This window comes from Lissotriton helveticus, chromosome 8, assembly GCF_964261635.1.
Source record: "Lissotriton helveticus chromosome 8, aLisHel1.1, whole genome shotgun sequence".
Lineage (NCBI taxonomy): Eukaryota > Metazoa > Chordata > Amphibia > Caudata > Salamandridae > Lissotriton > Lissotriton helveticus.
The window spans coordinates 970,092,296-970,117,278 of record NC_136069.1 but is presented as its reverse complement, the minus strand read 5'-3'; the positions used below and the strand labels follow the sequence as shown (position 1 = coordinate 970,117,278).

The 24,983-nt window shown below is 45.0% G+C and overlaps 1 protein-coding gene across 1 annotated transcript in view; it reads right to left on the bottom strand.

The window, feature by feature from the left end:
* Window positions 1-448: 448 nt before the first annotated feature.
* Window positions 449-24,983, bottom strand: part of ZPLD1 (zona pellucida like domain containing 1) — a 2,178,405-nt gene continuing 2,153,870 nt past the window's right edge. The window contains exon 10 of the mRNA XM_078656102.1: window positions 449-619. Coding sequence (XP_078512228.1) covers window positions 449-619 — 171 coding nt within the window. The remainder of the gene's footprint in view (window positions 620-24,983) is intronic.

Below are 24,983 nucleotides of genomic sequence, written 5' to 3'. Positions count from 1 at the left end.
ATGTAGTTCCACCTCATGAGGTTTAATAAATTATTTTCTTGATATTTCAGCTCCTGTGCCAACTTCTATTTATTGGTCTGAGGACTTGTGTGCAGAGAAGGGCGAACGCCTAGCACTGGTAGGCCTTGCTGAGATCTACTTCTAAAAATTGTACAGGATTACTAGCATAGAATGATACAGCCACAAATTAGTGAAACTAGCTTCATATTTTATAATAAATCATCTTCTGTTTAAACAGTACAAAAGAAATTAAAATAATAGTACAGCCAAAATAAAACGCAATCATACAAAAGGAAAATTAATTTCAAAATGACAGTCATTTGTGTTACATACTTTCATCTGACTTGAAGAGATAGCTGAAAACTAAACATAATTGCATGAGTTTAATACATAGTCTTAACATTACACATCGTTAAAGCAATGTCCATCAGAATATTCCAGCGGCTGATCAGTTGATAGTTTGATTTTGTACACCATTTAGGACTATATTGCTACGCCTCTTTCTATTCAGAAGCGTGAGAGAGAATACAAAGAAGCAAAAACTGAAGACACCAAGGATTACAGTTGCTGAAATCAGGGCACTGGTGACTGAATCAATTTGAAATGGTGCTTCACTCGACTGACCTGCAATGAAACATAATAGATTACGTTTATTTTAAAACATCATATTAAACTATCATTATTTTATTTCATTAAACTTTATTCGGTTCTCAAGATAAAAACCATAAAAGTTCAATTTCATTGTTATAAAAACAGGGCGAAAAGATATACAGGATCAAACAGTACAATTGGCCCATAAATCAATCAAAAGTTTAAGGGAACAGTGTACATCACGTTATTATAATAAAATCATATCATAAAAATACACAGCATCCAGGACAGTTAAGATTCCAGACATTTCCTGTACCTTAAAGAGCATTTTAAAAAACCAACAGTAAGCGGGATATGTTCAGGTTTTAAAAGTTGCAAATAGAAGAGAGCTGGGCGAACCTGCGAAAAGTTTAGCTTTTTTAAAAGGGATTTTAAAAACTGGCTCCGGGGGGCTTCATAAAAGTGACAGAAAAAGACAAAGTGTAGCAGATCCTGTGGAGATACATTGTCGAAGCCACAGGGTGCTAACACCTTACCTTTGTGGCTGTCTTGGGTACTGCTAATAAAAGATGGAAATAATCCAGTCTAAACCTGACTAGCAGGAATCTTTTGTGCATTGACAAAGGCCACGAGAGATATGGCTCCATGGCGAGAGTAGTTCTAAGCATTAAATGTTTACGGACACCATTTTTCAACAGTTCCTGCTCCTCGCGCTTGGTCTGCTTGCGGGTTATGAAAGATTCCTTCACATGGGTCACATCTGCCTTAGTAATGCGGTCAGGTGTTAAAAAGAGGTCCAAGCGGCCCTGCTCACTAAAACACCCCTTTAGGTAATTAAGCCATGGTATTGCAGACATGTGGTCCAAGCTCAAGGACTCTTTTAATATTTTATGTGTAAGGTCAAGATCTTTATTTAACCAGCTTTTCAGCCAGAAAAGCAAGGGGCGCAAACCCAAGGTGTCATTATTGTATGGAAGACCGGTTTCTTCATGAACGGAAAGGTTTGCTGCCCCTTGAGGGACCCCCAGCAACTGTTTTAAAAAGCTGTTTTCGGTCACCTGGATCCCTTCCACTCTAGTGCATCCCCACAGCTCGCTCCCATAAGTGGCTATGGATACACTCCTGGCTTGATAGATTTTCAGCATTGCGGCCACAGGGCGATTACCCAATTTCGCTGCGAAGCTGAGAATTGCTGCGTTACACCTAAACACCTCCCCCCTCTTCTTCTTGGTTAGGGCATCCCAGTTCAGGCGATCATCCAATAGGACACCAAGATAGGAAAAGGTGGGGGATATTGGTACTCTCGCTCCATTTACCACAAAGGAATGCTGACACTTTGGACAGGGCTCTACCTGCATTATATATGATTTTGCGTTGTTTATGGCCAGGTCTCTCTCTGCCATAAACCCTCGAAATGTGTCAAGCAGGATTTGCAGACTTTTGGGGGTGCACGCCAGGAGAACCGCGTCGTCTGCATATAGCAAGAAGGGCAGTCCCCTGCATCCCACATATGGAAAATCAGCCCCAGTTTCCTGCAGGGTCCGTCCAGGTCATTGATGTATAGGTTAAAAAGAAAGGGGGCTAAGATACACCCCTGGCGTACCCCCCTTTCTGTATTAAAATCCCTTGTGACCCGGTCTTGAGAGTACCTAATATTTGCCCTGGTGTCTCTGTGTAGGTCCCTCAGGAAGTCCACCAAGTTGGCCTCAACCCCCATGACCCCCATGGACTACCACAGCCTTTCCCGATTAACACAATCAAAGGAGGAAAGGTCCATGAAGGCCATGTAGATCGTTCCCTGACGGGCAATGGTGTATTTTCCGAGAATAAGGTAGAGGTTGACACATTGTGCCACAGTTGAGCGTCCGGAACGAAACCCAAACTGCACGTCGGATATGATCTTATTTTCTTCCGCCCAGGTGCTCAATCTGTTCAGCACTACTCCTCCTACAACTTTTACCACGGAATAGATAAGGGAGATTGGTCTATAGTTTGTGGTGCAGTTACGATCTCCCTTCTTATAGACTGGAACTATTGTGGAGGTTCCCCAAGATTCCGGGCACCCAACCTTTGCGGCCGCGTTCAGCACAGCCACCAATACTGACGCCCACAGTGAAGGGTTAGATTTAAAAAGGTCAGGAGGGACACCGTTAGGGCCTGGAGAATTCTCAGAAGTAAGGTTAGTGATACCGTCCTCCACTTCTCGTGCTGTGAATACAATCTCATTCCCGTGCTGTGAACTTGGCTGCAGCTCGGACACAGGTGTTATACTTTTAAAAATGGCACTAAAATGGGCCACCCATTCCTCCTCTGTAATGTTTGTACCCAGATCCTCAGATTTATCAGTTAAAAAGAGTGGGCTATTAATAATGTTCCAGAATCTGGAACTGCTGGATAAGGTCATGGGGTCTAGAAGCTCCCGCCAGGTGTCCTCCTTTAATTCCCTTTTGCCAATACTTATCTGCTTTTTATAATTGGCACGTGTGGAGCGAATCAAAGCGTTGTCCCTAGGAGTGTTTTTTAAAGCGGCCTTTAGTGCTCTGGCGGCTTTAGAGCATGAGCGGTCAAACCATTTCGGGTTGCCGGTAATCTTGCTCTGGCCTGGGACAGATAACAGGGCCCCTACTTTGGCAATTATTCCTTTAAAGGCATTTATTGTGCCCAGGGCTGTAGAACCTGGGTTCAGGCAGTATAAGAATTCAGCCTTACAAGATTCTTGTAGATTTTTGTAAAAAAGGGATGGTGTTACCTGGGTCCATTTAAGGCGTCGCCTACCACCAGTTGTCTTAAGAGTTCCCACCACTTGTACAGACTCCTCCCTTTTTAGTAGGTTCTCACCTAATCTAACACATACCGGGTTATGATCACTAAAAGGGCTTTCCATAGTTGTATAACCCAATACGTAAGTATGAAAGTTTGTAGAAGTTAAGATGTGGTCTATAAATGACCCACCATTACAACCTTTAAAGGTCGGTATGTTTTGTGTGCTCAATGGGGGTAACAAACTCATAGCTAAGAAAATATCAAATTTATTGAGCATATCGTTTAGGGCATCCCATTGTGTAGAGTGCTCGAAATGTAGCCCCTTAAACCTCGGGCAACCTGGTTCGCACAATTTGGAAAGTCCTGGGTCACCACATGGATGGACATTAAAATCCCCCATGATCATTATGCTATTTCTTTGGGGACCACAATGCCACTTAACAAATTTGTCCAGCTCAGCTATCTTGCAACCCTCTTCTCTGTTAAATGTGTTATAAAAGTTGATCAGGAATAAGCTGAGATTTCCTCGTTCAATAACGATGGCCTGTAAGTCTCTATTTGTAGACAAGATGGGCTTGATCCTACAATTCAAGGACAGTGAGGTAAAGATGACCAAGCCTCCCTTTGCTCTCCCTCTAACTGCAGGAATCGCGGGAACGAAAAAAGGCTTTATACCCCTCTAGGAAGAGATTACAATTAACCAGCCATGTCTCCTGGAGGCATTTGACAGAAAAGTTGCTTATGAACTGAACCCAAACTGGGTCTGTAGATTTTTCGGCAAACCCAGCTATGTTCCACGACAGTATATTAAAATTATGGGTCTTAAAAGGATCCACTAAAGGGACTATATTTGTGTCCTGAAGTGGAGTAGCCATAGAAGTTCCTGTCAATTTGCAAGCTGTTGCCCCTTTAACCACGGCGGAATCTGTTGGTGTTACACTAGTTGATTCCGTTAATACTGTGGGTGGAGGCTCAGTACCCGACACAGCTGTAACAGTGTTTACAAATGGCTGGGCTAACTGAACTGGTTGGAACATGCTCTTACTTAGTCAGTCACAATCGTTTAATCTCGACAGGGCTTCAAATCTATTCTGTCCCTGGGTGAAGGCTCCCCAAGGGTTAGCCCTGTCTGTCCAGTGGCTGGGTTTCCTAGTCCTGCCATGTACCGCTAAATTAGAAGACCATGATTGATTTACGGGGTTCTGGTAGTACTCCCTACTCTTCTCTGCCCTATAAAAGTATCCTAGGGGTAGTACCTGTATTCCTTGATCACTAAGTAAGGGGCCAACTGCAGCCTCCCCAAGAATTCTCTCGGCATATGCAGGATTGCTGAAGTTCACCACAATGCAGTCCCCCCTACCCAGTTTCCTAGAACCTCCTACCCAGGCAACTCGTCGAACCATGATGATGTTGTGTGCGATGTTAGGGCCTACATATGTGTTCCGATTCAACCAATGCATTACTTTGTTTTTTAGCAGGTCATGTTCCTCTATTGCTCCATTCATGAGGGGCGGGACATTTCCCAGGAATACCACCAGCGGGGTTGATTGGGGGGGCAGGTCAATAGTTACTAATTTATGAGGGACAGCATTGACTTGTACCTGGTGCAAACCTCCAATCTTTTCCACGACTTTGGCCACTGTTCCAGTCCTCTCTGTTAAATATATTTGCCGTTCCCCCCGGGTTTTGTCCCTCATCTCCGCCACTCTGTTATTTCTACTGTGGTCCGAGACCCTTGAGACACAGGTGTTTTGTCTACTTAAAGCCTCACCCGGCCTCATAACAGGCTCCCTCAAGGCGTCAGCAGCAGTTGCGGCAGATGGTACAACTGCAGCTATACCTCCAGGTTGAAACGAAGATTGTATATATTTATGCTGAGCGGCTATGATCTGTTCAATGTTATGTAGCTTTGTGAAGATTGGGCCTAGTTTCTCCTCTAATATGTAGGTGAGTGTGGATTTAAAAACTTCTACTAGTGAGGACTCAGGCACTGTCTGTACTACCCCACCTGAGGAACATGGGACATTGATTTTGTGTTTTTTAGCTTGACTACCCATTTCTTTACCCTTCCTTTTAGTGCTACCAGCAGAGCACCGGACCCCCCCCAGGTTTTGTGGAGAGTTAGGCCTGCTAATAGCCTTGGTATTACTGCGGGTATTAATAACGGAACTTGTACCCCCGTCCTTATTTACCGGCGTTGGTTGGGTGGGTTGAGCAGCCCCTTGTTTGTTGGATATGATAACAACGGGGATTAAAGGAGTTGGTGTAGTACCCAACTCGTGCTCTACGCCCGGGGAGAGCACCACCATGTTAGAGGTACCATTCTCAGTGCCCTGCGTAGAGGTATGGTTTTCAGGTTCACCCATACAGATGATGGGATGGGCTGATTCTCCCTCTAATAACAGCCCTGTACAAGCGAATGTTGATCTTGATAGCTGCCTGTTAACCAACTCGATCTCCCTGTCTATAGCTGTGGCCGCCCTAGACAGGTATGCGTCCAACGTGGTCACAGATGTTTTAATGTTTCCCAATGCATCGTCCCGGTTTACCTGTGTCTTACGTTTCCCAATTTTTTCAGGTTTGGCTTGTCAGGCACCTCTACTATACAAAATAAGCCCCCCTTGAGAAAGACAAACTTAACAATTATTTAAAACAATGCGGGAATACTGTAAAATACTGTCACCGTAAGGCACTCTTCAATTCTAGTTCTAGTTCAGGTTGAAGAAGAAAAATCCGTAATCACTGACCCACGCTGATTTTGACTCCTCTTTCAGATAGTCAGGGGGGTGGCCCAGCCCAGCCTCTATCTGCCGCGGACGGGCGCGGACAGGCCCGCCCTAGGCCCGCGCACGTCCTGCGCTGCGGGAGTGGGCGGTCGGAATTTGAGGGCCTCAGTCGCCCTTTCCTCTCGTCACTGTGGTGCGCGCCGCAAGGCCCCCTGGGAGTTGGAGTCCGGGGCCCCGCGAGTCCCAGCACACCACTCGCCTCTCGCACCTCCACCAGCGAGCAGGAAATAAGGAAGGGCCCCACAACGTCCAGGCAGAAGGAACACTACAGAAATCAGGTAGGGGCAGTAAAATCCGCAATACGTGGCCGGCAGCGTCTGGCACTGCGGGAGTGGGCGGTCGGAATTTGAGGGCCTCAGTCGCCCTTTGCTCTCGTCACTGTGGTGCGCGCCGCGAGGCCCCCTGGGAGCTGGAGTCCGGGGCCTCGCGAGTCACAGCACACCACTCGCCTCTCACACCTCCACCAGCGAGCAGGAAACAAGGAAGGGCCCCACAACGTCCAGGCAGAAGGAACACCACAGAAATCAGGGAGGGGCAGTAAAATCGGCAATACGTGGCCGGCAGCGTCAAACTATCATTATGTATATTTATTCCTCCATTAGCAACTGGTCGACAGTTCATCATCATAAAGCTTATTTCGGGCGCATGCCCATAAAACATAATAGTTAAATATTTAGACGCTGAAGGAGCTATGAAGCTAGAGACTGAATAATTAACTAAATTGATTTTATTTATTCCATCGATTCAGCAAAATACTTGTAAATCGTGAAATTATATTAGAACATTGGAATGTTGTGAGCTCCATTGAAAACAATGGAGTGCTCTGGGCTTATAATGGCTGGTATAAGCCTGGAGCTCCAACATTCCAATGTTTCTTTGTTCACAGCTCTGGCACTTCAACTGTTTATTATTGCATTGGCAAAACGAGGACTAACATTTTTGTTTTCAAACAAAAGCTGTGTCTAAGAAAACATAATATTGAAAACCACATTAATGGACCCAGTGGATGGATAGCTGACTTCATATGAATAGCACTCTTTGTTGATTACTGCTACTTGCAGTTTATCGGAACCTACTGGGAAGAACACGGTTAGACATTGTATAACCTTAAACCATGTTATGTTTGCATCATTTTTCTAAAGCTCTAACCAAGCTTCAAAGCAGTAGGGCACTGAACATGAGACAAGGGTAAGATACAGGCAGGCAGGATGGCAATGTAAGTATTAATGAGACACAGGTGTTGAGAGAGGGTATTATTTTGGGAATCTGCTACGCCAAGGTAGTCACAAAGGGGATAGCAGACCTTAGAGCTTGTAAACATTTTACACCGTTTGACAAGGGGACGGGGTCTTACAGGGCCAGGGCTGTCTATAGAACACTGCTTTTGAGGCAATTCGATCCTACCAGTCCCCAAAAAAGAAATGTCTGAGTACAATGTTGTCTTCCGTAGAATCCTTAGGGCGTTTTCACAACTGTAATTGACTGGGCAGAAGCTCCTAACACAAGCTGGAAACCCACAGTAGGCACATCTTTCTATTCCACTTTTTGATCCACCTTGTGTTGGCTGCTCCTCACCAGGTGACCGTATGAAGGGAGCCAATATTGCGTGCCACACAGTGGCATCGTCTGTATTGGCAGACTTGTAATAGGAGGAATATAGGGGCTTGAAATGGGAGGGAGTGGCGGGGCTAAGAGCAGCCCTTAGAGAACATGGCAGAACTGACTGCTGAGCACCCTTCCTTTGGTCAACAGATTTATTTTTAAAGAGTCACAGAACTTCAGGTTGTGCTTGGTAGAACAATGCAGGTATAGGTTTACAAAGTAGTACTGCCTGCAGCACGAAATCAGCATTCTACTGGATTAAAAACAGATGTTCCATTCTATTTTTGCATGTGTATACATTTTAGCACTTGACAAAAGCAATTTAATGTACTGTCTTTTGATCTTTCAGTTCCTTTATGTGTGAGCTCAGTGTGAGAGGCTTTTGTTAGTTAATGAGTAAATAGTTTTTTCAGGGAGCGAATGGACGTCAAGGTGGTCCGTCTTGTCTAATCCTTGAATGAAACTAACCCCTACATTACTCGAGTCACTATTCTGAACGTGTAAATTGGTAAAATAGATAGAAAAAAGATAATTAGTGTTGTTCTGGCCAAAGAGAATTGTTCTGTTTTTTAACCTTCAGATGCAGCCGAACAATTTTGATTCTTCAGCAAACATACTCCAAGGATGATGTTGGGGGTCTCATAATTTTAAGTAATAACAGGGACAAAACTGATCTTAGTAGTACTTCTCATTTTGAGGTAAGTGAGTGTGAAGTAAAAAGGTCGAAATAAATCTGTTTTCTTCCAAGTTCAATCAGTACATTTCTAAAGCGCATAGCTAATCAAGAGTTTCTTAGTGCTGCAGTGAGCAAAAGCCTAAAAGAGTCTGTTTTATTTTTATTAATCTGTGGCAATTCAAGACAGGCGCAGATTAGAATTTTAACAGGGAGGGAGTTCCATATTGTAGGACCAAGAACAGCAAAGGATCTTTCTCCCTGTCTTACATGTATAGCAGTTAGGAGCTGATTACCAGAGCGAATGGACCACTCAGGAGAATACCAGTGCACCACTGCTCTAATATATGAAGGGCCACCACCATACAAAAATGTATATTCTTCTCCATTGTCAGCCATTGAAGAGAGCGAAGGGAGGTGACTGAGATATGCCAAGGGACATGGCAGAGCGGAAGTGCAGCAGCATTTTGTACAATCTGGTCTCTTTAATATCGTTTTGGGGGCATCTAGATACAGTGCATTGTCATAATCTAACCTGGATATAATCAAGGCCTGAAACACCATTTTCTAAACAGAAATAAGGTGGAGCCCGAGAATTGCACAGAAGCATTGCATTTTAGCAACTTCCTTTAGATTAGCTTTAGCTCCTCACCATAAAGTTTACGCCGTATACAATCTAACTGCTTGCCTTTTTCTTCAGTAGAAGCAAGAATTCACTGAACCATGGAGTCGGCCTGCAATGTCTTCTAGTGCCTCTTACTTTGTTTGACAGGAACCTATCAAGGAAGGTGCTAATGCAAGAGTCAAGAGCAACACTATCATAGCCCAGAGATCCTGTGATGTTAGGGCATTCTTTATGAAGATAGACACTATAGAGGCATAGGTGATTAACCACTACAAAAAAGCTAAATATTAAAAAATCTAATTAAAAAAACCCACTGGATCACGAGTGTGCATTTTAGAATGAATTGGATAATGCACTAAAGACAATAAACCAATGATGGGAAGGTATTCAGACAAGGTGATATCCACACTGTTTGGATAATCGTAGAGAATGTTGGGGCACATGCATCATTGAGATATTTTGCACTTCTTAATTTGCGAAAAATAACAAATCGCAAATTAAGAATTGCAAAATGCTATGCATCATTATTTTCGGTATTCATTTGTGATTCGGTAAAAATCGCAATTTTTATCAAAACCCAAATAAATACCGAATTCTTAAGTTAATTTTCGCAATTCCCATTGATTCCTATGGGCCAAAAGGCCCATAGGAGTCAATTGGAAGGCATTAGCAAATTGCGAGTGGCACTTTGAAAATTTCATGGGTGCCGGGGGGGGGTCCAAAGGACCCCCCCATGCACCCCTGAAATGTATTTTTCGCATCATGTTTCACACACACATGTCCTAAGGACATGTGTGTCCGTAACGTGAATGTTGAAAAAAAAGCATTTTCAGCATTTTAAACACTTTTTCCAAATTTACCGAGTGGTTCAATCACTCGGTAAATTTGACACCCTAATTGCGATTTCACACTTTTAAAAGTAATGATGCATTGCTTTCAAGAAATCGCACATCTGCGACTTCTTAAAAGCAATCGCAATTTTAGAACTCGCAAAAATTTTACGAATTCTAAAATTGCTTCATGCATCCCAAAAAGCACTTTTGGAATCGCAAACGGCCGATTTTAAGGAATCGCACCGTTTGCGACTCCAAAAATGCTTGATGCATGTGGGCCGTTGAGTTCACCTAAAGTGGCAAAGTTAGCGAAATTCAAGATAAACTGAGAAATGGTCTCAGATATTGCGGAGGCAAAGCTACGTGCAGGATCCGGGAGACAGTATATTAGGGGCACCTGACATTGTGAATTGCTCAGTTAATTACAGATGGACTATTAAACCCTCACAATCCGATACATTTAAATGTTTAGTATGACAGTAAAACAGATTTAAAAATGATAGCAATTCCACCTCCCCTCTCACCACTGTGAGGAATGTGGGTTGGGTGGAAATTCTTGGATCCACACAGATTTCAGAATTTTTCACCACGTAAATCTGGGTAAAATGTGTTGTTTTTTCATAAAGTTTGAGGTTTACAAGGGATTCTGTGTAACAGAACCTTGTGAGAGCCAGACAAGTCACCCCATCCTGGATTTCAGTGGGTGTCTAGTTTAAAAAAATGTATAGGTTTGCTAGGTTTCCCTAGGTGCTAGGTAGAGCTAGGGTTCAAAATCTACAGCTAGGGACTCTGCAAAAAAAGGTTCAGTATTCACAGTGAAAATGGGTTGTGTTCATGTTGTGTTTTTGGCTGTTTCCTGTCACAGGAACTAGGCCTACCCATACATGTGAGGTACCATTTTTCTCTGAAGACTTTGAGAAATGCGGTTTGGGTGGAATTTTGTGGATGCACACAGATTCCAGAACTTTCCACCACAGAAATGTGAATAAAATGTGGTTTTATACAACTTTTGAAGTGTGCAAGGGATTCTGGGTATCAGAACCTGGTGAGAGACAGACAAATCGACCCATCCTGGATTTCCCTTAGTGTCTAGTTTTCAAAAGTGTATAGGTTTGCTAGGTATCCCTAGGTGCCGGCGGAGCTAGGGTTAAAAATCTACAGTTAGGCACTTTGCAAAAAAAGGGTCAGTTTTCACTGTGAAAATGTGGTGTGTCAACATTTTCTTTTGGGCCCTTTCCTGTCGCAAGAACTAGGCCTACCAACACAAGTGAGGTACCATTGTTCTCTGAAGACTTTGGTAAATACGGAGTGGGTAGAATATTGTGGATCCACGCAGATTCCAGAACTTTCCAGAACAGAAATGTGAGGAAAATGTAATTTTTTACAAAGTTTGGGGTTTGAAAGGGATTCTGGGTAAAAGAACCTGGTGAGAGCCAGACACATCATCCCATCCTGGACTCCCCTTGGTGTTTAGTCTTTAAAAATGTATAGGTTTGCTAGGTTTCCCTAGGTGCCAGCAGAGATAGGGTTCAAACTGTACAGCTAGGCACTTTGCAAAAAAAAAGGTCAGTTTTCACGGTGAAATTGTGGCGTGTCCACGATGCGTTTTGGGTCGTTTCCTGTTATGGGCACCAGGCCTACCCACACAAGTGAGGTACCAATTTACTCAGAAGACGTTTTTGAATGCGAGGTGTGTAGAATTTCTTGTATCCACACAGATTCCAGAACTTTCCACCACATAAATGTGGGTAAAATGTGTTTTTTTTAAGGTTGAGGTTTACAAGTGGTTCTGGGTAACAGAATCTTGAGAGAGCCAGACAAGTCTCATACTGAATTACCCGGGGTGCCTAGTTTTTAAAAATGTATAGGTTTGCTAGGTTTCCGTAGATGCTTGCAGAGCTAGGGTACAAAATCTACAGCTAGGTACTTTGCAAAAAAATGGTCAGATTTCACTGTGAAAATGTGGTGTGTCCACGTTGTGTTTTGGGCCGTTTCCTGTCACGGGTACAAGGCCTACTCACACAAGTGAGGTACCATTTTTCTCATAGACTTTTAGGAATGTGGGGTGGGTGGAATTTTGTGGATCCACGCAGATTCCATAACTTTACACCACATGAATGTGAGGAAAATGTATTTTTCTTTTACAATGTTTAAGGTTTGCAAAGGAATCTGGGTAGCAGAACCTGGTGAGAGCCAGACAAATCACCCCTTCCTGGTTTTCCATTGGTGCCTAGTTGAAAAAAAATTATAGGTTTGCTAGGTTTCCATAGGTGCTGGCAGAGCTAGGGTTCACAATCTACAACTAGGCACTTTACAAAAAAGGTCAGGTTTCACTGAGAAAATCTGGTGTGTCCACATTGCGTTTTGGGCCGTTTCCTGATATGGGTACTTGACCCACCCACGCGAGTGAGGTACCAATTTTATTGTGAGACCCGGGGGAATGCTAGGTGGTAGGACATTTTTGGATCCCCACAGATTTCAGAACCTTTCACCACAGAAATGTGAGCAAAATGTTTTTTTTAATAAAGTTTGAGATTTGCAAGTGATTCTGTGTAACAGACGCTGATGAAATTCAGACAAGTCACCCCATCCTGGTTTACTCTGGGTGTCTAGTTTTTAAAAATGTATACGTTTGCCAGGTTTCCCCTAGTGCCGGCAGAGTTAGGGTTCAAATCTACAGCTATACACTTTGCAAAAAAATGTCAGTTTTCACTGTGAAAATGTTGTGTTTCCACATTGCGTTCTGGACCCTTTCCTATCATGGGCGCTAGACCTAATCACACAAGTGGGGTACCATTATTATTGAAAGACTGTGGGGAATGCAGGGTGGGTGGAATTTTGTTAATCCACACAGATTCCAGAACTTTACACCACAGAAATGTGATGACAGTGTTTTTTTGTTACAAAGTTTGAGGCTTGCAAGGGATTCTGGGTAACAGAACCTGGTGAGTGCCAGAAATGTCACCCCATATTCGATTCCTCTGGGTGTCTAGTTTTTAAAAATGTATAGGTTTGCTAGGTTTCTATAGGTGCTGGCAGAGCTAGGGTTCAAAAGCTACAGCTAGGCACTTTGCAGAAAAATGGTCAGTATTCACTTTGAAAAAGTGGTGTGTCGATGTTGCGTTTTGGGCAATTTCCTGTCGTGGGCACTTATGCCTATCCATGCAAGTGAGCTTCTATTGTTGTAGCAAGACAGGGGAGAGGGGTTGGCCTAACGGCTAAGGCACTCGACCTCGGACCTGGGGATCTGGGTTCGAGTCTCGGTAACGACGCCAATAACCCCCTGTGATTCTGGGCAAATCACTTAGGGGCCAGATGTAGGTAGCCAAATACCGGTCGGTAACGGCCGAATTCGGCCGTTACCGACCGGTATTTGGCTACCGAGATGTAGGGGGACTGAAACGGGGCAAATCGGTAATTTTACCGATTCGGTAAATATACCGGTCGGTAAATTTACCGACCGGTATATTTACCGAATCGGTAAAATTGATATGTAGGTGGGACTCTTCTGAGTCCCACAAGGCCTACAAAATCGGTATTTTACCATCAAATTGTATTTGATGTTAAAATACCGATTCAGGTGTGCATGCACATGTGTGCATGCACACCTGTGCCATATGACAGGCAGACCTGCCCTTAGGGCAGGTATGCCTGCCATATGGCCCCCAAACCTTTTTTGGGGGTAAATACCGACCGGTAATGCCCCATTCATTCCTATGGGCTTCAAAGCCCATAGGAATGAATGGATTATTACCGGTCGGTATTTACCGATTCGGTAAATACAGATATTTACCGAATCGGTAAAATACACATCTGGATGGACCTACATGTCCACCCTTCATATTTACCGATTCTTAATTACCGAATCGGTAAAATTCGGTAATTAAGAATCGGTAAATATTTTTTTACCTACATCTGGGCCTTAATCTCCCCGTGCCTAAAAAAAATGAAAGTGTGTCCTCATGTAACGTAACTGGTGCTATGTAAAGCGCTCTGATAACTGATTCGGTTTGGTTCTAGTTCGCCCAATATAAAACTCCCAAAACAAAAAAAAAAAAAAGACTTTGGGGAATGCGGGGAGGGTGGAATTTTGTGGATCCATGCAAATTCTAGAAATTTCAGTCACAGAAATGTATGGAAAATGTGTTTGTTTGACAAAGTTTGAGGGTTGCAAATTCCAGCACCGATATGTGAGGAAAACTTTTTTTTACAAAGTATGAGGTTTGCAAGGGATTCTGGGTAACAGAACATGGTGACAGCCAAAGAGGTCGCCCCATCCAGGACTCCCCTTGGTGTCTAATTTTCAAAAATATATAGGTTTGCTAGGTTTCCTTAGGTGCCAGCAGAGATAGGGTTGAAAATCTACAGCTAGGCACTTTTAAAAAAAGGGTCAGTTTTCACTGCGAAAATATGGTGTGTCCACGTTGTGTTTTGGGCTGTTTCCTCTAGCGAGTACTAGGCCTACCCACACAAGTGAGGTACCAATTTTCTCATAGACTTTTAGGAATGTGGGGTGGGTGGAATTTTGTGGATCCACACAGATTCCAGAACTTTCCACTACATGAATGTGAGGAAAATGTGTTTTCTTTTACAAAGTTTGAGGTTTGCAAAGGATTCTGTGTAACAGAACCTGGTGAGAGCCAGACAAATCACCCCTTCCTGATTTCCCATTGGTGCCTAGTTAAAAAAAATGGATAGGGTTGCTAGGTGTCTGTAGGTGCCGGCAGAGCTAGGGTTCACAAACTACAACTAGGCACTTTGCAAAAAAAGGTCAGGTTTCACTGTGAAAATCTGGTGTGTCCACATTGTGTTTTGGCCCGTTCCTTTCACGGGTACTTGACCCACACACACGAAAGAGGTACCATTTTTATTGTGAGACATAGGGGAATGCTAGGAGGTAGGAATTTTTTTTGACAGCAGAGATAGGGTTCAAAATCTACACCTAGGCACTTTGCAAATAAGTTAGTTTTAACTGTGAAAATGTGGTGTGTCCGCGTTGTGTTTTGGGCCGTTTCCTGTCACCGCGCACTAGGCCTACCCACACAAGTTAGGTACCATTGTTCTCAGAAGACTTTTGGGGTATGTGAGTGTGTGGAATTTGTGGATCCACGCAGATTCCAGTAGTTTCCACCACAGAAATGTGAGAAAATGTGCGGGGTTTTTTGACAATGTTTGAGGGTTGCAAGGGATTCTGGTTAACAGAACTGGGTGAGAGCCAGACAAGTCACCCCATCCTGGATTCCCCTCCATGACTAGTTTAAAAAAATGTATAGGGTGCTAGGTTTCCCTAGGTGCGGGCAGAGCGAGGGTTAAAAACCTACAGCTAGGCACTGTGCAAAAAAGGATCAGTTTTCACTGTAAAAATGTGGTGTGTCCACGTTGCATTTTGGGCAGTTTCCTGTCGCGAGCACCAGGTCTACCCACACAAGTGAGGTACCAATTTTCTTCAAAAACTTTTCGTATCTAGGCAAATTACAGAACTTTCCACCACATAAATGTGGGTAATATGTGTTTTGTTTTACAAAGTTTGAGGTTAGCAAGGTATTCTGGGTAACAGAAACCTTGTGAGAGCCAGACAAGTCACCCCTTACTGGTTTCCCCTGGGTGTCTGTTTTTTCAAAAATGTATAGGTTTGCTAGGTTTCCCTAGGTGCCGGCAGAGCTAGGGTTCAAAATCTACAGCTAGGCATTTTGCAAAAAAAGGGTCAGTTTTCGGGTGAAAATGTGGTGTGTCCACATTCCGTTTTGGGCCGTTTCCTGTTGCGGGTACTAAACTCACCCACACAATTGAGGTACCATTTTTTTTGGGTGACTTAGGGTAATGCAGGATTGTAGAGCAACTATTATTACCTACTGACTTGACCCTTGAGCCTGTCACCGGGTAGGTTGCCCCCTCAGCCGCCACACGGTCCTCCTGTGCCACTGTTCCCGCTGCCACTGTGCTTCCCACTCTGCTCATGTGCCTGTCTCTGTCTCCGTTTCCGTGACTTGCTGCCTCTTCTCCCATTTTTTTCCTCTGTGCCCTTGTGCCCTTTGTGCCCGCATTGTTCTTCTGTGCCCTTTGTGCCCGTTTTTTTTATTCTGTGCCCTTTGTGCCCGTTTTTATTCTGTGTCCTCTGTACCCTCTCCCCGTGACTTGCTGCCTCTTTTCCCATTTTTTTCCTCTGTGCCCTTGTGCCCTTTGTGCCCGCTTTGTTATTCTGTGCCCTTTGTGCCTGTTTTTTTTATTCTGTGCCCTTTGTGCCTGTTTTTATTCTGTGCCCTCTGTACCCTCTCCCCCGCTGCCCCCTATTTGACTTCTGGTTCTCCCACCCGCCCCCCATCGCGTGTTCCTGCCGCTGCGTCCCGTGCTGCCCCGCCCCCCTGCTGTCCCATTCTCTGCCCCACTCCCGCCTCCCAGCTGCTCCTCCCTCCCATAGCCCTTCATATGGAGGCCGCGCAGCGGCCGCGCGCAGAGGGTGCACCGAAGGCGCGCCAAAGGCAAGCTCGTCTGCGCCCGTCCGCACCTGGACCAAACCCAGCATCAGAACCCCGGTCCCCTGCCGAAGCCAGGAAACCCGACTGAGATACAACACCACCGCCCTCAATGCACTCAACAACGGACGACCCCCTGCCTGCTACCAAGCCACCCCGAAGCGCACCCACGGACCCTTCACCTGCCAAGCCAGCAAATTCACCTGCCTCCGAACCTGCACCCCGCCCCCTGGACCAAGCAACATCAACAACCACCTCAAGTGCATCCTACTCAACACCCGCTCCGTCCACAAGCACGTTGTCAAACTCTGGGACCTCCTCGATACAACAGCACCGGACGTCGCCTTCCTCTCGGAAACCTGGATGAACGCCTCCTCAGCCCCCGACATTGCCATGGCCATCCAGGACGGCTACATGATCACCCGTAAGGACTGTGTCAACCAAACCGGAGGAGGAATCACCATCATCTACAGGAACACCATCAACGTCACGAAGAACACCGAAGACACCTTCACCGCCGCCGAACACCTACACTTCCATATCCACAACGACCCAAAGACCACCCTCAGAGGAACCCTCATCTACAGATCCCCGGGCCCGCGCACACAATTCAGTGAAACCATCGCCGACTTCATAAGCCCGCATTCCCTCGCCTCATCGGAATACATCCTCCTTGGGGACCTGAACTTCCACCTGGAGAACAATAATGACAACAACACCACCACCCTGCTCAACAACCTCGAAAACCTCGGACTCAAGCAACTGGTGAACACCCCCACCCACTACGCCGGCCACACGCTCGACCCCATCTTCTCCACCAGCAACCACGTCTCCTTCAGCCACTCCACCGGCTACACTGGACCGACCACAGCTGCATCCATTTCACCTTTAAGAAGACTATCCCACCACCGCCCGCAACCGATCCCCCGCAGACTCTGGAGCAAAGTCACCACAGACCAGCTAACTACATCACTGAGCCAGAACCCACCAACCGACACCTCTGACACCAACGACGCAGCCCACAATCTCGCACAGTGGATCACCAGCTACGCCGACGCCCTTGCTCCACAAAAGAAGCCCCCAGGCAAAACCGGCAACAGGAAAACCACATGGTTCACCGACGCCCTCAAAGAATCAAAGAAATCCTGGCACCACGAACAGACGAAAACATTACAGCTGTCAAAAACGCCACTCGCAAACACCACCAGCTGATCTGCACCACCAAAAGGACATCGTTCAAAGAGCGGCTGGACAACAACACACACAACAGCAAGGAACTCTTCAACATCGTAAAAGAACTCTCCAATCCCAGCGCCAGCAGCAACGACGTCGCACTGTCGCAAGACCTCTGCAACTCCCTCGCCACGTACTTCTACTGCAAGATCGCCGATATACACGACAGCTTGGGTGCCCAGACTCCGCCTCCAGTCACCATACCAACGCCCCCACCACCACCCTCAGCGCCTGGACCCCCATCAGCACTGAAGACACCACCCACGTCATGAACACCATCCACTCTGGCTCTCCATCTGACCCATGCCCTCACCACATCTTCAACAAAGCCGACACCATCATCACACCCCACCTCCGGAACGTCAAAAACAACTCCTTCACGTCCGCCACCTTCCCAGAGAGCTGGAAGCATGGAGAAATCAACACCCTCCTGAAGAAACCTACAGCGGACCCTAAAGACCTCAAGAACTTCCGCCCCATCTCTCTTCTTTCTTCCCTGCAAAAGTCATTGAGAAGACCGTCAATAAACAGCTGACCACATTCCTCGAGCCAAAACGACTCCCTTGACTCATCCCAGTCTGGATTTCGAGCCAACCACAGCACCGAGACCGCCCTCATCACAGCCACCGACGACATCAGGACCCTGCTTGACAACGGGGAACCAAACCGCCCTCATCCTCCTAGATCTCTCAGCCACCTTTGATACCATCTGCTACCCCACTCTAATAACCTGCCTCCACAACGCTGGGATGCAAGGAAAAGCCCTGGACTGGATCACCTCGTTCCTCTACAACAGAACCCAGAGAGTCCGCCTCCCTCGCTTCCGCTCAGCGGCCACCAAGATTATCTGCGGCGTACCCCCAGGCTCTTCACTCAGCCCAACCCTCTTAAGTATCTACATGAGCCCCCTCGCCGCCATCACACGCAAACACAACCTCACCCTCATCTCCTACGCCGACGACACTCAGCTGATACTCTCCCTCACCAAAGACCCAGCCACCGCCAAAACCAACCTCCAGGAAGGAATGAAAGAAGACGCGGATTGGATGAAGCTCAGCCGTCTGAAACTGAACTCAGACAAGACGGAGGTACTAATCCTCGGACAGTCCCCATCCGCCTGGGACGACTCCTGGTGGCCCACAGCACTGGGTGCCGCACCGGACACCCACGGACCACGCACACAACCTGGGATTCATCCTGGGCTCCTCCCTCATGATGACCAAGCAAGTCAGCGCCATCTCATCCTCATGCCTCAACACCCTGCGCATGCTCCGAAAAATCTTCCGGTGGATCCCCACCGGAACCAGAAAGATGGTCACCCAGGCCCTCGTTACCAGCAAACTGGACTACGGCAACGCCCTATACGCAGGAACCACAGCCAAACTTCAGAAAAGACATCAGCGCATACAGAACGCCTCTGCACGACTCATCCTCGACATCCCTCGCCACAGCCACATATCTGCCCACCTGAGAAACCTGCACTGGCTCCCCGTCAGCAAAAGGATCCCGTTCAGGCTCCTCACCCACGCACACAAAGCGCTCCAGGACATGGTCCTGAATACCTCAACAACCGCCTCACGTTCTACACTCCGACCCGCCAGCTCCGCTCCGTCAGCCTCGCCCTCGCCACCGTCCCACGGATTCACAGAATCACCACCGGATGAAGATCGTTCTCCTACTTGGCTGCCAAGACATGGAACTCCCTCCCCACCCACCTACGACTGACCCGAGACCATCTCACCTTCAGGAAACACCTCAAGACCTGGATTTTCAAGCAATAGCAGCACCCCCCCCTCCCTTCAGCGCCTTGAGACCCTCACGGGTGAGTAGCGCGCTCTATAAATGTATTGATTGATTGATTGATTGACTGACTTCTGATGCATTTCTGCCTTCCAAATGAAAGACAATGTGTAGAAAAGAATTCACTTTGAAATATGTCCTATAATTCTCATGCTAGTATTGGTACTCACAATTTCGGATATGTGGAAATAGCTACTGTTTCTAAACTCTGTATTATATTCCAATTTTAGAAATAGTTGGTGTTTTTCATCTCAATTTTTCACTGTATATATTTTACTAAATTAATTGCTACATACCCGGTACATAACAAAAAAACATTGCATGATGCTGCTCAGTTATTGGCTCTGGTTTCGTCTGGTTCTTGGTGAACCTACAAGTCCTATATATATTCCCAACCAGAAAGGTCCAGCGGATGTAAATATATTGCTTTCAAACATCTGTCATAATTAAAAGAAGTTACAGGTGAAAATGTTTGCACAACTGGCAGTTTTTTTCAACTGAATTTCAATTTTTCCTATTTTCAACTGTTAGTTTCTATATAGAAACCTTGAAGGATCTACACAAATGACCCCTTGCTGAATTCAGACTTGTGTCTACTTTTCTAAAATGTATAGCTTTCCAGGATCCATTATTGTTTTCATACCCATTTCTACCATTAACTGGAAGAAGGTTGAAAGCACAAAAAATAGCAAAAATAGGCAACGTCCCAGTAAAATAATGCCAAAACTGTGTAAAAAATTTAGGCTTTCTGACAAAAGTCTGTCAGTCCCTAAAAGCTTTGAAAATGGTGATTTCAGCCTCATGATCCCTTTGTTGATACCATTTGCAGGGAAAAACAGACACTTTCATTCGCAGCACTTTTTCCCATTTTTCCCCCCAAAATTTATTTTAGCTAATTTCTCGGTCCCCTCCAGGGGAATCCACAAGCTCTGGGTACCCTTATAATCCCCAGGATGTTGGAAGAAAAAGACGCAATTTGGTGTGGATACCTTATGTGGTCCGAAAGTTACAGGGGCCTAAGCGCAAACTATCCCAAATAGCCCCAAAATAAGGCTTAGCACAGGGGAGAAAAGACCTAGGGCCCGATGTAGGAGCCTTAATACCGGTCGGAAACGGGCGATTTCGTCCGTTTCCGACCGGTATTAGGGTTTTCTAATGTAGGAGCATGCTTTACAGAATCGGTATTTTACCGAATCTGTATTTACAGATTCGGTAAAATTACTGAATCGGTAAATACAGACTCGGTAAAAATACCGATTCTGTAAAAGCACATGCAGGTAGCACATCTTTGAGTGCCGCAGGCCTTTCAGATTCGGTATTTTGCCACCCAATCCAATTGGGTGGTAAAATACCGAATCCAGGTGTGCATGCACATCTGTGCATGCACACCTATGCCATGTGACAGACAGACATGCCCTTAGGGCATGTCTGTGTGCCACATGGCACACATGCCTGTATTTGGGGTGCTAGAGGGTGTCAAAGTGACACCCCCTGCACCCTTGCAGGAATCAGTAATTACCGAATCGGTAAATACCGATTCGGTATTCACCATTGATTCCTATGGGCTTCAAGGCCCATAGGAATCAATGGGGGATACCGATTCTGTATTTACCGAATCGGTAAATACAGAATCTTACAGATTCGGTATTTACCGATTCTGAAATACCTACATGTGCCCCCTTCTATTTTACCACTTCTTAAATACCGAATCGGTAAAATTCGGTATTTTAGAAGTGGTAAAATAGAATTACCTACATCTAGCCCCTAGCAGCAAAGGGGTTAATGATTTTCTCTATTGCAGGCACAACATGCTTTCCTGCAAGGGTACTCACTTTGTCTCCAGACGACGCACTTTAGGTTTCAGCACAACGCCTGCTTTTAAATTTTTATTACCAATGGCGGCCAGCTTGAACCTTTGCATCTATGTCATTCTTTTTTTATTTTAGCAGCGCGGCATGCTTTTACTATATTGGCTGTGCACCTTTTATTTCCTTTGGTCTTTCTTTATGCAGACTTGCCTTATTTATTATTTATTTGCCATCTTTTTGGTTTTAAAGCGCACCATGCTAAAGTTTTGCCTTAATGCTGACCTCGGCCCTTTCTTTAGATGCTGCTCGCTGTATTCAACTTTTTGTCAAGGTCAATACAGCGAGTCATGTCTAAAGAAAGGGGTGCAGCCATCATTGAGTGCTTTCACTTTAATGGTGGTGCATCCCTTTCTTTATACACAGCTAGTTGTATTCCCTTTGTTTGCACTGTTTGCACAGCACCTTTAACACATGGGCCTCCCTCACCGCAGCATTTCCTTCCCCACCCCCTCCCTAACAGTGTGCTTAGACTGAAGCAGCAACAGGCACGGGCATCCAGAAAACAAAGGGGCATATTACCAAGGGCCCTTATCGCCGCTTTAGCAGGACTTTTTCCCGCTACAGTGGCGATAATTTTCTCACCCAATTACCAAGCTGTCGCTAACACCAGTTAGCGACAGTTTGTAGGTGATAGCGAGCATTTTGGTGCCCGCTTTGCATGTCTGCGATGTTTATGGCTAATGACAGGCAAAGTGGGCTTGCCAAAATGTTAGCGACTGAAAACAGTCGCTAACATCGCTATCGCCTATGATCACCACAGCCGTAGTTTTGGAAATAATCGCGCTAAGCGCGAATATCTCCAAACCCTAACGCCTGCCCTGACCAGTTCTTAGCCATGTTATCCAATGGGAGGTGGATCACATGGCTAAGAGCATTGTCACGCTAATGCGTGAATATCGCTGTATTGACAGCGATATTCACGCATTTCGCCTGATTTTTATCGCTTTTGAGATAAACCTTGCTAATAGCAAGTTATCTCAGCGATAAAAACAGGTGAAGGGCGGCGATAAAAATATTACCGCTAACCCTACTTAGCGATAAATATCACTATAGGTTGGTAATATGCCCCAAAATACTTAGTAACAAGCATTTGCACTGCAATAGGTCAAGCATCTGCTAGAGTTTGAGCTATTGGCATTGGAAATAACAATTACTTTTATTTATGTGTTGGTTTTCAAAACAGATAGAAAAAAAGGCATTGTCATATACAATGCCAGTAGCTTAAACTCACGCAAATGCGTGACCTATTGCATTGCAAATGACTTTTAGACATTCACTATTTAACCAAGGTGCTGTTTTGTGAAAGTCCACTTTCTATTGAAACTTCTCAAAATAACAAAATACCTGGAATACACACTGTATATGTGTAAGCATTGTGGATGTTGCACTTGTTTGTCCAAGGCTAAAGCCTAGAGGAGTAGCATAGTTGACATTGTTGATTTGCCATTCAGTGTGTACCCCACTTAAGAGTTAATGCTTTCCTGCAATTCAAGGACTTTTGTATTATTGTTGACACACTGACTTATGAATTTTTTTATCCAAAAACAGTGAATGAAAACCCCTGTTACTAAGAACATGGTGCTGTAAATTGGACCAGGGATAGGTTCCTACTGTTTCTCTGCCTCTGGCCCGAATACCAGTGCAATCATGTTGAATTATGTGGTAGGCTGTGCTTCATTTGAGCCTGGTGTGGCCCACCCACCTGCACTAATGTTTGGGGAGCGGTACTTGTTATAACTTATCAGTCTTTAACCCAGAACAAGAGTAAGGACAACACAAAAGGAGGAAAGAAGAAGGAACAGCTTGGCAGCAAAACAGTGACCTTGAACGAAAGCAGGGATGAAAAAGTACCTGTAAGCATTAGATAAAGGGACTGGGAGTGTCTAGTGGTGAATTAAATAGGCATGTAGGGGAATCAAGACTTTGCAACCTTGATATTTGGCAAATCCAAATTTCGATATCACTGGCTGCGGGCTACTGAACAAAACTTTGGAGCCTGACACTTTATTCTTTTACAAATAAAGGACTGGTGCTAGAGTATGTATTCCAGGTTCTATTTTATTTTGGAAAGTTTGAATAGAAAGTGAATTTGACGGACATAGTGCAATGGCAAAATTTTGAATGGTTATGATGTCTACAGGTGGCAAATATAAATAAAAAATCACGAGCAAAGGGATTCGTAGGATGCAGCACAATGGCTAAGTAGTGAATATGTACCTGGACCAGTTTTAAAAACTAACAGTAGTCACAGTTTCATGAAACTTCCCATCCTTGATTTGACTTCAGTCTACATTTGTTTTTCATGTAAAGTTCAAATGCATTTTCACTTTTATCACACACACTCATGCTTTTCAATTAAAAGAACTTGCATTTAGCTGTTCCTTCTCCTACCTGTTTTTTTCTTCCTGGTCCTCCTCCTAGACCAGCTCATTATAGTAAAACAATTAGCAGAAGAGTGTGAACTTAAAATGGGCTCCTTATTGTCAGTGCCATGGAAAGGGGGGTGTGGTGGGTGCGGGCCGCCCTGGGTGTCATCACTGAGGGGGGCACCAGAATGGAAAAGTATGTGTTTTAAACACATATTTTTGCCATTTTGTCAAGCCGGGGTGACAAGAAATGTCCTGCACCTGGTACCACCTGACCTTGCTACGTCACTGCTTATTGTATACCATGCAAGAGAAGTCTAAATAAAATGCTTTCTTTGTAAATATTTCCCATTAAGTTTCTGACCCCCAAACCAAACTCATGCAGCATACAGTGTTGTGGAAAGGTGGAATAGCTGTTTGTTTCAGAATCTGTGACCTGGCCTGATTTGCTCTATTTCTAAGGATGTGGCGATTTGTAAACCGTTTTTATGCAGACCCGTAGATCCTTTTTTCAAACTGCTTGAAATCTTGCAGTCAGACCTGTGTGATGCTGCTTTCAATGCAGCAAAACAGTGCCCCAAAAAATATATTTTCTGAGTGTGCTGTTTATACTTCACAACTGTCCTGTGCTCACTCTGTGATGTCTTGAGTACTCTGTTTCTCTGTGGTTAATGATCCTAGGTGGTTTTCAAATGTGACATAAATGAGACAAATGAGGCGTACATCTGTGAAACCCAAGTGCTTCTCTATGAATTGCTGCTTCCCCCACATTTCCGTATCTGTATTGTATGCCTTGACTTATTAGAGTACGTTTTGTTTTCTGGAAATTAATCTTGAACTTTCTCAATGAAGAACGTGACAATGTGATGCGCGTTCTTACTTAAAATCCCATGCTTCGCACGGCTGTTGTTGTTTACGTTTCTCCCCTTATTCATTTGAAAGGAGTGTACACCCAGAAAGTGAAGACATGTCATTGGAGAATCTTAGGGATATATTCACAAGAACGTGTGATAACTACCGCAAGAGTAGCGTAACGCAACTATCAACATTGCAGCCCATCGCTGGAAAATAACCCAGTGGCAACGTGGAATTCACAACAAGGCAGTAGCATGCAACTGACACCAGATAACGCAGCAAAAATCAGAATGAAAATCTACACTACGCTGCAAAAATGTGAAATGCAAATGCAAACAAACATGCAATGAGGTCAATTGCAGCACAAAAATCAGAGAAAACCAGCCACAGGCCTGCTAATCTCAAGCGTCAGGCAGGACAATGCACTATAAAAGAAAGAGGGAAAAAAACATAAAATTGCGCAGCACCATGGATGCACCCGGACCGAGTGCAGAGGACACGCCAAACCCCACAAG